General features: G+C 38.1%; 1 protein-coding gene across 1 annotated transcript in view; it reads left to right on the forward strand.

Moving 5' to 3' along the window:
- Positions 1-553: 553 nt before the first annotated feature.
- The window catches only part of LOC131648768 (uncharacterized), a 41,009-nt gene continuing 24,016 nt past the window's right edge, over positions 554-17,546 (forward strand). The window contains exon 1 of the mRNA XM_058918497.1: positions 554-1,538. Coding sequence (XP_058774480.1) covers positions 554-1,538 — 985 coding nt within the window. The remainder of the gene's footprint in view (positions 1,539-17,546) is intronic.

The raw sequence follows: 17,546 nt of genomic DNA on the forward strand, positions 1-17,546 counted from the left end.
GCTTGGTGGCCCACTGTGAGAGGTTAGAGGGGCAGTTGTTCCGCAAAGATGTGGTGATTGACAGTTTTGTCAAAGGAAGAGATCGAGAAGTGACCAAGAAAATGTTTGATGAAACTAAGAATTGGAGCGACGGGCACTTCAAACAGGGAGGACCTTTGTTTTACACCCAGATGGATTAGTGTTTAAGCTCGTATTTCATGACCACCACCAGGCTTGTTGGATGGGGTCCTTTCTGTTTCTGTTGTTTGAACTATCTTGTCAATGTATGGGCATGCCCAAACTCAAAAGAAGATTATTAATGAAATTTGAGTCTTTTGTTTCCTCTTGATGCTTATCTTTTTGTCACATTGTTAAACATTCTTGATTAATATTAAATATTTTGGATATTCTGAAAATGGCACCTCACATCATATGCACACATGCACCTCATGCACATCATGCACAAACAGGTACATCAGATGGTGTTCTTATTTGACTGATCAAGTTTTCTCTTTCAGCAATTGCACCTCCGCCTACACATCGCTACTACACAAGGGCTAATCATTCACTGCAAATGGATCAGTTAAGGGACGATCTTATCCAGATGAGAACTCAGGTTACTGCTCAGATGGCTCAGTTCATGGAAGTCATGCAAAACATGGCTGATCGCCAAGAAGAACTCAGAATCAGGATGGACACAGTTGCTCAGGTTGTTGCGGATCCCCCACAAAGAAATCCTGTTGATACTCGTGTCAATGGTGAGCCTGTGATCGGAGGACCTAGTGTAATTCCTCCTGCTGCTAATCAAGGTAATCCCCGTGGGCCTCCCCAGCCTACTCCTGAAGGACAAACCACACAACAAATCAGAAGGGCTGCTGCTATCCCCGTGTTGGAAGAGGACCGACATGAGGACTTGTTTCCTGAAAGTGAATGGGGATTTCCACATGATGCTGGAAGGATGTTTAAAGGTCTGGAAGAGAGGATGAGGGCAATGGAAGGCCAAGGACTTGGTATGGATATCAGTGATTTGGGTTTGGTTCCTGGCGTCCGTGTGCCACCGAAATTCAAAGTACCTAATTTTGAGAAATACAAGGGGAATACTTGCCCTAAGACACATGTCCGAGCTTACTATCGCAAAATGCATGTATACTCTGAGGACGAAGGACTGTTGATGCATTTTTTCCAAGATAGCCTGACTGGGGCCTCCTTGGAATGGTATATGAGGTTGGAGAGAACTCACATCCGAAGTTGGAGGGACCTAGTTGAGGCCTTCGTGAAGCAGTATCAGTATAATGTTGACATGGCCCCGAATCGCACTCAGTTACAGAATCTAGCCCAGAAAGCTAATGAGTCTTTCAAAGAATATGCGCAGAAATGGCGCGAGTTGGCAGCTAGAGTCCAGCCACCTATGTTGGAAAGAGAGATGATGGACCTATTCACCAACACTCTGGAGGGCCAATATTACTCCGCCTGCTCTGCATCCTCGAGTTTCGCTGAGTTGGTTATGATTGGTGAACGAATTGAAAGTGGGATTAAGGCTGGTAGAATACAGAATCCAAGTGCTGCTAGTGTTAGAACAAGATTTGTTCTGATCAATTATCTTAGTTTTGATGATAACAATAATATGAATTTTGCTTAAGATAATATGGTACTCTAATCCAATGCAATTTCCTTTTCAGGAAATATATAAAGAGTACGCATAATTCAGCGCTCAGAAGCTTTGTCTCAAAGGGTTCAGCATGCAACATCAGAACATGGTCTGGCAAGACATCAGAAGATGGTCGAAGCAGAATCAGAACATGGGTCTATGGAAGCATCAGAAGAACAAGAGAACAGAAGCACTGAAGTTCTGATGGTATCACGCTCAGAAGCACTTCAAGGTCAGAAGATCAGAAGATGCTTTGCACCAAGCTGTTTGACTCTGATGATATTCAAACGTTGTATTCACAAACATCAGATCAGAAGGAAGTACAAGTGGCAAGCTACGCTGACTGACAAAAGGAACGTTAAAAGCTATTAAAGGCTACGTCAGTAGACACAGCGTGAACAAGGCTCGAGGTAGTTGACAAAAGCGTATAACATTAAATGCGATGCTGTACGGAACACGCAAAGCATTAAATGCACTCAACGGTCATCTTCTCCAACGCCTATAAATATGAAGTTCTGATGTGAAGCAAGGTTAACGATTCTGCACCAAAACAACTCATATTAACTTGCTGAAACGCTGTTCAAATTCAAAGCTCAGAATCTTCATCTTCATCAAAGCTCACTACATTGCTGTTGTAATATATTAGTGAGATTAAGCTTAAACGTTAAGAGAAATATCACAGTTTGTGATTATCGCTTTTAAGAAGCAATTGTAATACTCTTAGAATTGATTACATTAAGTTGTAAGGAACTAGAGTGATCGTGTGGATCAGAATACTCTAGGAAGTCTTAGAGGTTATCTAAGCAGGTTGTAACTAGAGTGATCGTGTGGATCAGTATACTCTAGAAAAGTCTTAGAGGGTATCTAAGCAGTTGTTCCTGGAGTGATCAGTGTGTGATCAGAAGACTCTGGAAGACTTAGTTGCTGACTAAGTGGAAAACCATTGTAATCCGTGCGATTAGTGGATTAAATCCTCAGTTGAGGTAAATCATCTCTGCGGGGGTGGACTGGAGTAGTTTAGTTAACAACGAACCAGGATAAAAATAACTGTGCAATTTATTTTTATCTGTCAAGTTTTTAAAGCTACACTTATTCAAACCCCCCCTTTCTAAGTGTTTTTCTATCCTTCAATTGGTATCAGAGCGCCGGTTCTAAGGTGCAAGCACTTAACCGTGTTTAGAAAAGATTCAGGAAGAGAAAAACGCTTCAGTAAAAGATGGTTGATGAAAGTGAAAAGTCTACACCTGCATCTACATCTGGTTCTGCTGAGCAATACAACGGTAACAATGGTTATACTAGACCGCCGGTATTTGATGGTGAAAACTTTGAATACTGGAAAGATAAACTGGAAAGTTACTTTCTTGGTCTAGATGGTGATCTATGGGATCTTCTGATGGATGGTTACAAACATCCAGTAAATGCCAGAGGCGTAAAGCTGACAAGGCAAGAAATGAATGATGATCAGAAGAAGCTCTTCAGGAATCATCATAAATGCAGAACTGTTTTGCTGAATGCTATCTCTCATGCTGAGTATGAGAAGATATCTAACAGGGAAACGGCCTATGACATATATGAGTCCTTGAAAATGACTCATGAAGGAAATGCTCAAGTCAAGGAGACTAAAGCTCTAGCTTTAATCCAGAAGTATGAAGCCTTCAAGATGGAGGATGATGAAGACATTGAAAAGATGTTTTCAAGATTTCAAACTCTTACTGCTGGATTGAGAGTTCTTGACAAGGGATACACCAAGGCTGATCACGTAAAGAAGATCATCAGAAGCTTACCCAGAAGATGGGGTCCTATGGTGACTGCATTCAAGATTGCAAAGAATCTGAATGAAGTTTCTCTGGAAGAGCTTATCAATGCCTTGAGAAGTCATGAAATAGAGCTGGATGCAAATGAGCCTCAAAAGAAAGGTAAGTCTATTGCATTAAAATCCAATATCAAGAAATGCACTAACGCTTTTCAGGCTAGAGAAGAAGATCCTGAAGAATCAGAATCTGAAGAAGAAGAAGATGAACTGTCCTTGATCTCCAGAAGGCTAAATCAACTCTGGAAGACCAAGCAAAGGAAGTTCAGAGGCTTCAGAAGTTCAAAGAAATTTGAACGTGGAGAATCTTCTGATGACAGAAGATTTGACAAGAAGAAGGTCATGTGCTATGAATGCAATGAGCCTGGACACTTCAAGAATGAATGTCCAAATCTTCAGAAGGAAAATCCCAAGAAGAAGTTTCATAAGAAGAAAGGTCTTATGGCAACCTCGGATGAGTCAGAAGATGATTCAGACTCTGAAGATGAGCAGGCTAACTGTGCGCTGATGGCGACAGAAGATGACGGATCAGAATCTACATCAGAATCAGATTCTGAAGAGGTATTTTCTGAACTTACTAGAGATGAGTTAGTTTCCGGTCTAACTGAACTTCTGGAACTCAAGTCTCAGATCAGTCTCAAATACAAAAAGCTGAAAAAGCTATTTGAATTTGAAACAAAGAAGCTTGAGTTGGAGAATTCTGAATTAAAAGAAAAACTTTTAAAATTATCCAATAATGTTGGATCTTCCTCTGATTCAGAAAAATCCACTCCTAGTCTAAACCATATTCTGAAAGAATATGATTTAAGTTTCAGGAAGTTCTTATCTAGAAGTATTGGCAGAAGTCAGCTAGCTTCTATGATATATGCTGTGTCTGGAAACAAAAGAGTCGGCATTGGTTTTGAGGGTGAAACCCCATACAAACTTGAACCTGTTGATGAAATGAAATTCACATACAAGCCATTGTATGATCAGTTCAAGTATGGCCACTCCCATGATATTAGGCACACTTCACATGCTCAAAGTTTTCACATAACACACACCAAAAAGCATGTGACACAACCTAGGAAATATCATGGAACTCTCATTAAGAATTATCATGCTGTTCCTCCTATTGCTTACAATGTTAAACCCAAGTTCAATCAGAACTTGAGAAAATCTAACAAGAAAGGAGCCAAGAAAATGTGGGTACCTAAGGATAAGATTATTCCTATTGCAGATATCCTTGACTGCAAAAAGGACAAAGCACAACATGTCATGGTACCTGGACTCTGGATGCTCACGACACATGACAGGAAGAAGGTCTATGTTCCAAGACCTGGTGCTTAAGTCTGGAGGAGAAGTCAAGTTTGGAGGAGATCAGAAGGGCAAGATAACTGGCTCTGGAACTATAAAGTCCGGTAACTCTCCTTCCATTTCTAATGTACTTCTTGTTGAAGGATTAACACATAACCTCTTATCTATCAGTCAATTGAGTGACAATGGTTATGATATAATCTTTAATCAAGAGTCTTGCAAGGCTGTAAATCAGAAGGATGGCTCAATCCTATTTACAGGCAAGAGGAAGAACAACATTTATAAGACAGATCTGCAAGATCTTATGAGTCAGAAGGTGACTTGTCTTATGTCTGTTTCTGAAGAACAGTGGGTCTGGCACAGAAGATTAGGTCATGCTAGTTTGAGAAAGATTTCTCAGATTAACAAACTGAATCTTGTCAGAGGACTCCCTAATCTGAAATTCAAATCAGATGCTCTTTGTGAAGCATGTCAGAAGGGCAAGTTCTCCAAACCTGCATTCAAGTCCAAGAATGTTGTTTCTACCTCAAGGCCATTAGAACTCTTGCACATTGATCTGTTTGGCCCAGTCAAAACAGCATCTGTCAGAGGGAAGAAATATGGATTAGTCATCGTAGATGATTATAGCCGCTGGACGTGGGTAAAATTCTTGAAACACAAGGATGAGTCTCATTCAGTGTTCTTTGATTTCTGCATTCAGATTCAATCTGAAAAAGAGTGTAAAATCATAAAGGTCAGAAGTGATCATGGTGGTGAATTTGAGAACAGATCCTTTGAAGAATTCTTCAAAGAAAATGGTATTGCCCATGATTTCTCTTGTCCTAGAACTCCACAGCAAAATGGGGTTGTAGAACGAAAGAATAGGACTCTGCAAGAAATGGCCAGAACCATGATCAATGAAACCAATATGGCTAAGCATTTCTGGGCAGAAGCAATAAACACTGCATGCTATATTCAGAATAGAATCTCTATCAGACCTATTCTAAATAAGACTCCTTATGAATTGTGGAAGAATAGAAAGCCCAACATTTCATATTTCCATCCTTTTGGATGTGTATGCTTTATTCTGAACACTAAAGATCATCTTGGTAAGTTTGATTCCAAAGCACAAAAATGTTTCCTTCTTGGATATTCTGAACGCTCAAAAGGCTACAGAGTATACAATACTGAAACATTGATTGTAGAAGAATCAATCAATATCAGGTTTGATGATAAGCTTGGTTCTGAAAAACCAAAGCAGTTTGATAATTTTGTAGATTGTGATATTGATATATCAGAAGTTGTTGAGCCAAGAAGCAACGCATCAGAAGCAGAGCTTCTCAGAAGCAAAGAATCTGAAGATCAAGTATCAGCTTCTCTGGAGAATCTAAGCATTTCTGAAGAACCATCTGTCAGAAGATCATCCAGACTCATCTCTGGTCATTCAGAAGATGTCATTCTTGGAAAGAAGGATGATCCAATCAGAACAAGAGCATTCCTTAAGAACAATGCAGAATGTCAATTAGGTCTTGTATCTTTGATCGAGCCAACTTCTGTTGATCATGCTCTAGAAGATCCGGACTGGATAATTGCTATGCAAGAAGAACTGAATCAGTTTACAAGGAATGATGTTTGGGATCTTGTTCCTAGACCAGATGGATTCAATATAATCGGCACAAAATGGGTCTTCAGAAACAAGCTCAGTGAGAAAGGTGAAGTGGTAAGGAACAAAGCCAGACTGGTGGCTCAGGGTTATAGTCAGCAAGAAGGGATTGACTATACAGAAACCTTTGCACCAGTGGCCAGGTTAGAATCTATTCGTCTATTAATTTCATTTTCCACTCAACATAACATCACTCTCTATCAGATGGATGTTAAGAGTGCCTTCTTAAATGGTTATATAGATGAAGAAGTTTATGTCCATCAACCTCCTGGTTTTGAAGACTCTATGTCTCCTAATCATGTTTTTAAACTAAAGAAATCATTGTATGGATTGAAACAGGCTCCCAGAGCTTGGTATGAACGCTTAAGTTCTTTCCTTCTGGATAATGGTTTCACTAGAGGAAAAGTGGACACTACTCTCTTTTGTAAAACCTTTAAAAGGGATATTTTAATTTGTCAAATATATGTAGATGATATTATTTTTGGAACATCTAATGCTACACTTGGGAAGGAGTTTGCTGAGTCTATGCAGGCTGAGTTTGAAATGAGCATGATGGGAGAACTCAAGTATTTCCTTGGAATACAAATAAATCAAACATCAGAAGGAACGTATGTTCACCAAACCAAGTATGTGAAGGAACTTCTGAAGAAGTTTAATCTTCTAGACTGCAAAGAAGCCAAAACTCCTATGCATCCAACATGCATCCTAGGTAAGGATGAGGTAAGTAAGAAGGTAGATCAGAAGTTATACAGAGGTATGATTGGATCTCTTCTATATCTGACTGCTTCTAGACCTGACATTCTGTTCAGTGTTTGTTTGTGTGCTAGATTCCAATCAGATCCTAGAGAATCTCATTTAACTGCTGTTAAGAGAATTCTAAGGTATCTGAAAGGTACTACTAATGTTGGCTTAGTTTACAGAAAATCTAAAGAATACAACTTAGTAGGATTCTGCGATGCTGACTATGCTGGAGACAGAATTGAAAGAAAGAGTACTTCAGGAAGTTGCCAATTTCTTGGAAGTCATTTGATCTCTTGGTATAGCAAGAAGCAAGCAACTATTGCTCTATCAACAACAGAAGCAGAATATGTCGCTGCTGCTTGTTGCAGTACACAGATGCTCTGGATGAAGAGTCAGTTAGAAGATTATCAGATATTTGAGAGTAACATTCCTATATTCTGTGATAATACTTCTGCTATATGTTTATCTAAGAATCCTATTCTTCATTCAAAAGCTAAACATATTGAGATTAAACATCATTTCATAAGGGACTATGTTCAGAAGGGTGTTATATCTTTAAACTTTGTGGATACAAACCATCAATGGGCTGATATCTTTACAAAACCCCTGGCTGAAGATAGGTTTAAGTTCATTCTGAAGAACATCAGTATGGATTTATGCCCAGAATGAGAAGATGAGAAGTTCTTACGTATGAGTATCTTCTGAAATGAAAATGGACTATTTTTTTTAATCAGAAGTTCTGATTGAAATCTTTTAGAAATTATGATTCGGTTATTACTAACGTTTCATTGTCTAAGTTGATTCAGAACCTCTTTTAAAGCAAAACAGCTGTAACGTTTTATCTCGGGATGGTAAACCTGTCGTTACTATTCATGGATAAGCGCGCGTGCAGTTGAAGGGACGCCGACCATAGGTAACTGTGCTAGTCACCTCATTTGTCTTTATTATCTCTCCTCACGTCACGTAACATTAAATGCTTTTCTTCATTTACTCTCTTTCAGTTTTATTTATGTTCTTCAAACGTTTCTTTTCCCTCTTATATCTCTCTCACTTTGCATTCCTCATCAAGTTATTTCTCTCTCTCTTCAGTTTTCTTCTCTTGCTCAAACAAGTTTTTCTTACTTTTAAAAAATCCTAGCTCAAACCTAGCGTTCATCCTAAGTCTGTTGAGGATCTATGACTCAAAGGCGACAGATCTCTGCATATCTCGGGATGGCTCTCCTAATACCTCTCAAGTCAGACCTCTTCTTTGATGTTGTTATCAACTTTCACCCAAAGACAGAAGACTTTCTTGAGTTATGGGAGGAGGTTAAGAATGATATTCTTAACTTCTATGTTAAGGGAAAGCCCCGTTTGCAACATTAGCTCTCTGTGTGTGAACTGTCCCTCTCTTCCTCTTTGGACTCTTGGATCTCTCCTACAGTGGAGGTTCCAGTCTGGAAGACAAGAGTCCACAGGGATTCTTGATGGGTTGACACAGAGTGTGTCTTGCTAGGGTGCTGTTTTTAATTTTTGTAGTCATTTCCTCTTGGGATGACTTTTTATGTATTTGCTAGGAATGTTTCTCATCTTGTTAAACATAGGAACCTTTTGTAATATCTTTTGATAATCAATAAAAAGTTTCCTTGATTTACATTCCAGTGATTTTATTTGTCGTTTTATTCATCTGAATCTTTTGAAATATTCTTTTTGATGTTATGACAAAAAGGGGGAGAAGATAAATGATAAATGATTTGATTAATCTATCAGTTGCTGGGTAAAGCTCCCACACATTCACTAACAAGAACTGCAAGTTCTATATGGTTTAAGTGTTTTGCAGGTATAAAGAAGTGAAGAGAATCTTCAAAGCAAACACAAGAAGCAAAACCATGGAAACTGAAGCAAGCTGAGTGCTATCAAGCTTCAGAAATCAGAAGCAAGAAAGAAGAATAAATCAGAAGCACTGATAATAGAATTTGATCCATATTTGTCTATTTGATCTGACAAAATTCTATTTGCTCTGATACATTATTTTAGCCTATATGGCTCTGATACATATAATGTGTTCTAATATACATTTTATGTTCTGACTCGTTCATGCTGACTTTTGTCGTTTAGTTTTTTGTTCTGTAACATTTCAGGATGTAGAGATGCTCAGATGATGCTCTGGTACATTCAACAATGTTCTGATACAAATCTAGCATGAAGTGATGTTGGTAGAAATTCAAAGCTCTGAAGCTATCCGAGGGAAGCAGAAATCAGAAGCTGTGAATGTTCTAAAGATCCAGAAAACTTAAGTTCTGAAGCTGTCCTAAATGGAAGCAGAAATCAGAAGCTGTGAATATTCAGAAGATCAAAGAAATTCAAGTTCTGAAGCTGTCCTAGATGGAAGCAGAAGTCAGAAGCTGTGAATGTTCAGAAGATCAAAGAAATTCAAGTTCTGAAGCTGTCCTAAATGGAAGCAGGAATCAGAAGCTGTGAGTGTTCTAGGGATCTAAAGTAATTCTAGTTCTGAAGCTGTCCAATGGAAGCAGAAGTCAGAAGCTATGAATTCTCTAAAGACAGAAGCTTATGTGATCGTCTCTACCGAAATAATCAGGGAAGTCTTTTATTAAAGTTCTTCGAGTATTTATTTCAGGGGGAGATTATTTATCTCAGGGGGAGATTGTTAATCTCAGGGGGAGACATATTCATATGCTTATGCTATAGCTGTGTAATTTGTCTTTTGCCGTCTGTTCTTTCTGATCGCAAATTCATATCATTTATATATGTTTTTGTCATCATCAAAAAGGGGGAGATTGTTAGAACAAGATTTGTTCTGATCAATTATCTTAGTTTTGATGATAACAATATGTCATACCCCAAAATTTGCCCTCCATGTTCCATTCCAATGATTCAGAGTTCAAGATTCAATGCCAAAGCTTTGCTCAAATAACCCCCAAGATCCACAGTCAATTGATTCAAACCTGAAGGTCAACCGCAATCAAAGCATGATTCAAATTATGATCATTGGTCAAACATCAAGTATAGAGGAGTATAACCATCATTTGATCAAGAATGATCATGATTCCATTAATAGAAACTCAGAGATGAACAAATGCAAAAAGGTTCAAATTAGGGTTTCTTAGGAGAAAGTCAACCCAACTTTGACTGGGCATAACTTTCACATGGAACATCAAAAATTCTCCACTCAAAGCCTATTTTGAAGGAAATTGGATTATCTACAAATGTGCCTCTCACAAGCCAGGGCTAGAAATGATTCATTTGATAGATACAGTGCAAAAGATTACAGGTCCTTTTCAGGCATCCTTCAAAAGCAGTTTTTTCGCAAAGAGGATATGGTCAAGATAAAAGCTCCAAATGAAAAATATATTCCAAAGTGGCTTATAGAGGACCTCTTGAGGTTTCCAAAAAGTCTTAGAACTCCCTCATAGCTTAAAAATTGAGTGAGATATGATTGATCAAAGTTGGGTGACTTTTGGAGGTAAAATGTGAAAAGAGAAGGTTCAAATGGAGAAATTTTGCAAACGGGCCTATGGTTTCTTGATGCAATCTTGGTCCACAAGTCATTAGTATGCCTAAAATCATTTGCCACGAAATTTAGCATTATATTTGATTTAATATGATTTTTATCTCATTTTTAATGATTTAAATTAAATGGAGAATCAAATATTTTGTTAAATAAGTATATATAGATTGATTCCAATCAATATTAATGACAAATATAATATAATTTTCGTGCATATTAATTGGATAAAGATCAACACAAATTTTGGCCAAAAAAAGAAAGTTTTTATTCAAGAAATAAAACCAATTTTCACAAACATGGCAAGAAGGGATTTAAAGGGTTTTGGGCCTTTGTTTCAGACCTAATTGAACCTCTATAAGTAGTTGACACAAGGCATATGAATAAGGGTTCAGGAATTCGGATCAGAGGCATACATTCAAGAACAAAAAAATTCACCAAGAAACTTGATTTCGGTTTTGGAGAATTGGGAGCTTTCAAGGGGATTTGAGAGTTGCAAAAGATTCGTGGGATCATTCTGAAGCTGTTTGGATCATTGCTCTGCAACAACAACCCCAGAATTACCTCCGATTGACCAAGGTAAGTCGTTCTAAAGCTTGGATCGATTAGTATCATATATGCATATCCATGTTGTTTTGAGGGTGTATTTGGTTTTGTCTGACTGCCACGAACGTTGCTGGGGTATTTACAAGGTTCTCGTGTCTTCTATCGTGATCGGCCATGGGAGGCCGATCGAAGCTTTTAGGTTGGAATTTAGGGCTTTCGCATAGGGGTAAAATTAGGGCTGAATAATAACATGGCTGAGTTCGTATGATTCAGACGAACAAGATGAGGGTATCGCGAAATGTTTATGAGCATCTATGTTCTATTCGTTATTTTTTTAGGTTAATTTGCTACGAACCAAACTGTAGCAATTTCGTAGCAAATGTTGCAGGTTTGTTACGAGTTTCTGTGAGGAAGATGATGATGTGGCTACGCGCTATTGGGCTGTTTGAATTTCGCGCCTGTTTGGTGGTCTAGCATTTAGTTTTTGTATATATTATATTCAGGGCAAATTGCTAATACGTGCGCGCGCTGGTTGGGTTGGTAAGCATGTTTGTTGGTCACGCAAGGGTCCAGGGTTCGATCCCTGGCCCTTGCTATTATTTTTCTGGAATTTCTAACTTCTGATCCCATGCTCTACATATTGTAAGCTACCATACAACCTCACAAATCTAACCCTCCAACTTCCACTCAGCCAAATCCAACGCTGCAGATCTAATGCCCTATACCATGCACCCTACTGACCACCACATTGAATCCTAGTCCTATTAAACTAAAATCTTTTTTTCAATTAATTATTTGTTTTAATTAATTTCTTTTAATATATTTATTTGTGTATTAATGATTATTTTTATAAATAAATTAGTACATGATAATTATATTAAAATGATAATTTGTTGTTCGTGCCGATTAAATCGATTAATCGCTATGGTCAACAATAATTTTAATTAAAATATTATTTAAATAAATTACAAATCAAATCATATTCGATTAAATGGTTGCAATCATCTTATTGATTGTGATGATTAATCCTCCCTTGTTCTAAATTTAATTTGTTATTATTCGTAATCGAATCAATCGGTTATGAGGGGTAACAATACAAAACAAAATTCATAAAAATAATAAAATACAATAATCCGTTATTAGTGATAATCGAATCAATCGATTTGAATTGGTAATGGTACAAAACCCCTAATCTTTTGACTATGGTGATCAAACCTATTGATCATTGCGGTTAATAGTGCCATATTAAAATCAGGGTTGTACGCCCGAATCTTAAAATACACTAAACCACGATACTACAGTGTTTCAACACAGCGATGTTCACAACTACGATAAGGTAACTCAAAATACCTTCAAACATTCGCATTTCAAAAACAAATTCAAATACATTCAGTCCAAATCTTAAGGGCGTACAACCCGTACCCCGAACTACGTAGACTCTGATCCTCCATAAGGAGGTACGTAGGCACTTGGCAACAAGGCGAGTCTGTAGCGGGGAAAATCTGATATCGAAGCCATGGGATTGACTCGAATCAATATTCCGTTTTGAAATCGCCACCGCGCTTTATTTTTTCAAAGGAAAAGGGAAAAGAACGTAAAACCCAAAGTTTTGTTTTTAAAAAAAACAAGAAAGAGATCTCAGGTACGGGTGTTGATTATATGAGGGGAAGGTTTAAAGCACCCCTCATATCTGTGGTACTCCACAGGAACCTTTTTGAAAATCTGTGTTGTGTGTGTGCTAAAAAACGGTTTGTTTTATTTTTAAAATAAGCTCGGCAAAGCGTTAAGCCTTGTGCCTACATACCTCCTCGGTGCAATGGAGAAGTCAGAGCTAATGTAGTTCCGCTTTTGGGAAAAACGTTTTAAAAACGAATAAACACTTTGGTGTCGTTAGAGAGAAATACTCAGCCATTGATTTTGAGCATGAGAACAAACAAGTTCTTTGCATCGCAAATGAAAGAAGGGCGCCAACTCGGATAAAATCAACGAGTATGCCACTAGCTCTCTCACGCGGAAAAGATCTCGTTATTATCAATCAATTTCAAAATCGTGGGGTATAACCACTCGTTTCGACAATTAACGGTGTCTAAACTTTTGAAGAAAAGCCACTAAGGGCGAAAGATATTTTTAAGAAAAAGGTTTTGAAAAGATTTGCAAACATAAGAATATTTTGGAAAAAGGGAGAAGATTTTGAAAATTTAAGAATGGGAGGAGATGAAGAGGCTAACCTAATGCATAAAATAAAAGCTAAGGAAAGAAACGGTCTAACCGAATAAGAAGCCAACACTTGACATTAAGAGCCAAGGTAATTTTCCCATCCTTTGGATTTATCAATACCAACACATTAACACTTGGGGATCCAGATGAACTTATTATCTTAGCACCATTTTTTCATTAAGCACATTAAGATTCTGACAAAAATTGGGCAGAGTAACGGCTGTTTTTGGGTAAAATCCTTATCTCGATGCCTTGGAATTAACCGTCAAGGGCTTTCAAGGAAATACCTGCACACATAAACATACAACAGAACAATGCCAGACAGACAGAACAATCACAGGATAGTAATAGAATGAGTCCAAAGGTACTAGGTCCATAAGTCCGAATCTCCAAATTGCTAGGGATAGTAACTGATAGTCCAAAGAGAACCTTATGTATTTTTTAGATTTTGGTTATTTATTAGTGTTTTAGCAAGAAAAATAGAGTATGGTCCAAGTGGACAAAAGAAAAAATGACGGAAAGTAAATATGATGAAATGATAAAATAAAGCGATAAAGCGAGAAATATAAAGAGCGGTAATATAAAGAGCGGTAATATAAAGAACGATATAGTAAAGGTGCGGAAATTAAAGTTAGTTGTTAAATGTTAAAGATAACCATCTTGAAGCTTGTCAAGTATGTTATCAAAGTTAGTAGGAGATCAATGGTGAGTGAATGATGTACTCGGATTTAAAGTCAATGGGGCTTATCAGAAGCTTGATAAAATCATAGCGACTACACGATAAAAACCTCCACAAGTCTTAAATCAACCGCATACAATTCTCTTCCATATTTGATCTTTTTTATTCGGGACACGAAATATTGCGCTATGTTAAGCAGATCGCCAAGTGATTTATATAGAAATCACCCTACAACGAGGCCGGTCAAAACTTTATGTGCTAATGCATGCGAGAAGAACGATATGTAGATCGCCTTCCGAAAGCAATACCGCACGAAAAGAAAATAGGTGAGTGATCTAGTCTTTACCAAGAATCCATAAGAATTCTCAAGGCATTAAGACTTTCATCGACCAAAATAAAAGAGAAGTAAAAGATGGAACCACATTAAAAGCTCCTTTCATCCATAATTTCAATCACTTAATATTGCGGATTTGGATTCTCATCCTATCAACGCCCTAAGTCCATTGAAATTAGAGAGAAATTAGGCCTCTAACTTGTGATTCAAAGAAAATATCAAAAGAATGGAGTAGAAGATGAGTTAGAACCAAAAACAAGTCAAAAACCACAAAAATAAGCATTCTGCCCAGATGTAAATCGATTTGCACAGAGTGTAAATCGATTTGCATAACTCTGTTTTCAAAATCTGCGCAGTTTTCAGTTATGTAAATCGATTTGCACAAGATGTAAATCGATTTGCACAACACAGTTTTCAAAAAAACAGCAAATAAAGAGAAGAAAACTTGTTTAAACATAAAACCAAACACCTTGTGATCTTGGATCAATTTGTGCACGAAAATGTATCAATTAAGCAAGCAAATCTCATCAATGTAGCACCAAAGGTGCATCAAGCATAAACAACAATGGATCACATCTTGAATTATGGATTGGATCTAGAATTTTACCAAATCTTTCACAAACTTTGAATCTTCTTCAAGAACACACAACCACAAGCCTTGATCTCTCACAATTGATGAAGAAAAGTAGTGTTTATGTTGAGGTTTAGCTCTAAATTAGTGAGGTTCAAGATGTGACTCACTAATTTGTGTGGAAGAAAAAGAGCTTTGAGTGATGGGTTTGGAAGAGGTGAGGAGAGAATTTGCAATAAGTTTCTTGGCTATCAAAGCTTGAAAAATGAAGAGGGGAGTGCCTCAATTTATAGCACTTAGGCTTGGGAAATTTTGTGGCTTGGAGTTAGGATTGGAAAATAGAATTAGGCTTGGAAAAGTGATTTGGAGCCAAAAATGAAATCCAATGGTCTTGATGCAATCACATGAGGGTACATGATTAGATGATGTAGGAAATCAAATGTAAGAACCAAGTCATGCTTCCCATGCTTGCAAATGATGTCAACACTTCAAAAAGCTGAAATTTGCCTTCATTTTTCCAAATTCGTGCTGGTGCAATCGATTTGCACATTATGCAAATCTATTTACATGGCTGAAAAAAGGCAAAATCTGGGGCAAAAACAGTTATGCAAATCGATTGCTGTCTTATGCAAATCGATTTGCACTGATGGCAGAAGCAAATCTGGTGCAGAAACAGTTGTGTAAATCGATTTACACCTTATGCAAATCGATTTGCACAGTGAAAATGTTGAAAAATGCTCCTTTGATGGGTATTTTGACTTGGTACCTACAAAACACAAACATACAAGAGCACAAGGCAATATTTTTGGTATTTTGGTTAGTAAAACAATATACACAAACTAAAACATGGGTGCTCGATGATTCCTTTGCAGATGAATTGAGCACAACATTGCAAGCAGAGATCTAGGTTTAAATTTCTTGATTGATGATTGGTATGCAAATGATGTGTGATCTTAGGGTCAAAAATTGGGGTATGACAGATGCCCCTATTTAAGTTTCTTCGATTTGGAGATACGATGATTGGAAATCTTCGTTTTGACAAAAATCGAAGAGACTTAAATATATAAAACACAATTTTTGATCCTAAGATGCAATGCAATGTTAATGAATGCATGTAATGATAATAAAGCATGACAACACTGGGGAGTAACTGGTGATCCACTGGGGAAAACAAATGTCTTGCTATAACTCCGCTGGGGAAATAAACGTCTTGCGAGTAGAAACTCCACTGGGGAAGGCAAGACTTTGTTGGAGAGACGGAACTTTGGTGGAGAAAGAAACTTCTCTGGGGAAGACACTTCGCGTCAGAGAGGTTATAACATCCTCTTTCACTGGGGATGAGAAAAGGGGATCATCCTCTTTCACTGGGGATGAGAAAGTATGCATCCTGAATCAGAATGCTAATCACACCATCGTACCACTGACGATAACACATACCAACGTTCCAATGGAGGCATTGAAGAGAAATACACTACCGTACCACTGATGTCATGAAAAGAGATATACCACCGTACCACTGATGATAACACATATCCACGTTCCACTGAAGGTGAACTACCAACGTCCCACTGGAGGTAGAAGGAGAAATACATCGACGTACCACTGACGATGAAGATAACAAAATACACCAACGTTCCACTGGAGGTGAACTACCAACGTCCCACTGGAGGTAGAAAGAGATATACATCGACGTACCACTGACGATGAAGATAACAAAATACACCAACGTTCCACTGGAGGTGAACTACCAACGTCCCACTGGAGGTAGAAAGAGATATACATCGACGTACCACTGACGATGAAGATAACAAAATACACCAACGTTCCACTGGAGGTGAACTACCAACGTCCCACTGGAGGTAGAAAGAGATATACATCGACGTACCACTGACGATGAAGATAACAAAATACACCAACGTTCCACTGGAGGTGAACTACCAACGTCCCACTGGAGGTAGAAAGAGATATACATCGACGTACCACTGACGATGAAGATAACAAAATACACCAACGTTCCACTGGAGGTGAACTACCAACGTCCCACTGGAGGTAGAAAGAGATATACATCGACGTACCACTGACGATGAAGATAACAAAATACACCAACGTTCCACTGGAGGTGAACTACCAACGTCCCACTGGAGGTAGAAAGAGATATACATCGACGTACCACTGACGATGAAGATAACAAAATACACCAACGTTCCACTGGAGGTGAACTACCAACGTCCCACTGGAGGTAGAAAGAGATATACATCGACGTACCACTGACGATGAAGATAACAAAATACACCAACGTTCCACTGGAGGTGAACTACCAACGTCCCACTGGAGGTAGAAAGAGATATACATCGACGTACCACTGACGATAACACATACCCACGTTCCACTGAAGGTATGAAGAAGGCATACCACCGTACCACTGATGATATAAAAGAGATGGTGTACAAAGATGACATAATCAAGCATGTCCCAAACTGAACACCAGAGCAGAAACTGCTATCAATCTTTTGATGGCTTCAAAAATATATGATACCCAACACTAGGGAACATTGAAGCTGAGAGAACACCGTAGTTG

The sequence above is a fragment of the Vicia villosa genome, linkage group LG2 (genome assembly GCF_029867415.1).
Source record: "Vicia villosa cultivar HV-30 ecotype Madison, WI linkage group LG2, Vvil1.0, whole genome shotgun sequence".
NCBI lineage: Eukaryota > Viridiplantae > Streptophyta > Magnoliopsida > Fabales > Fabaceae > Vicia > Vicia villosa.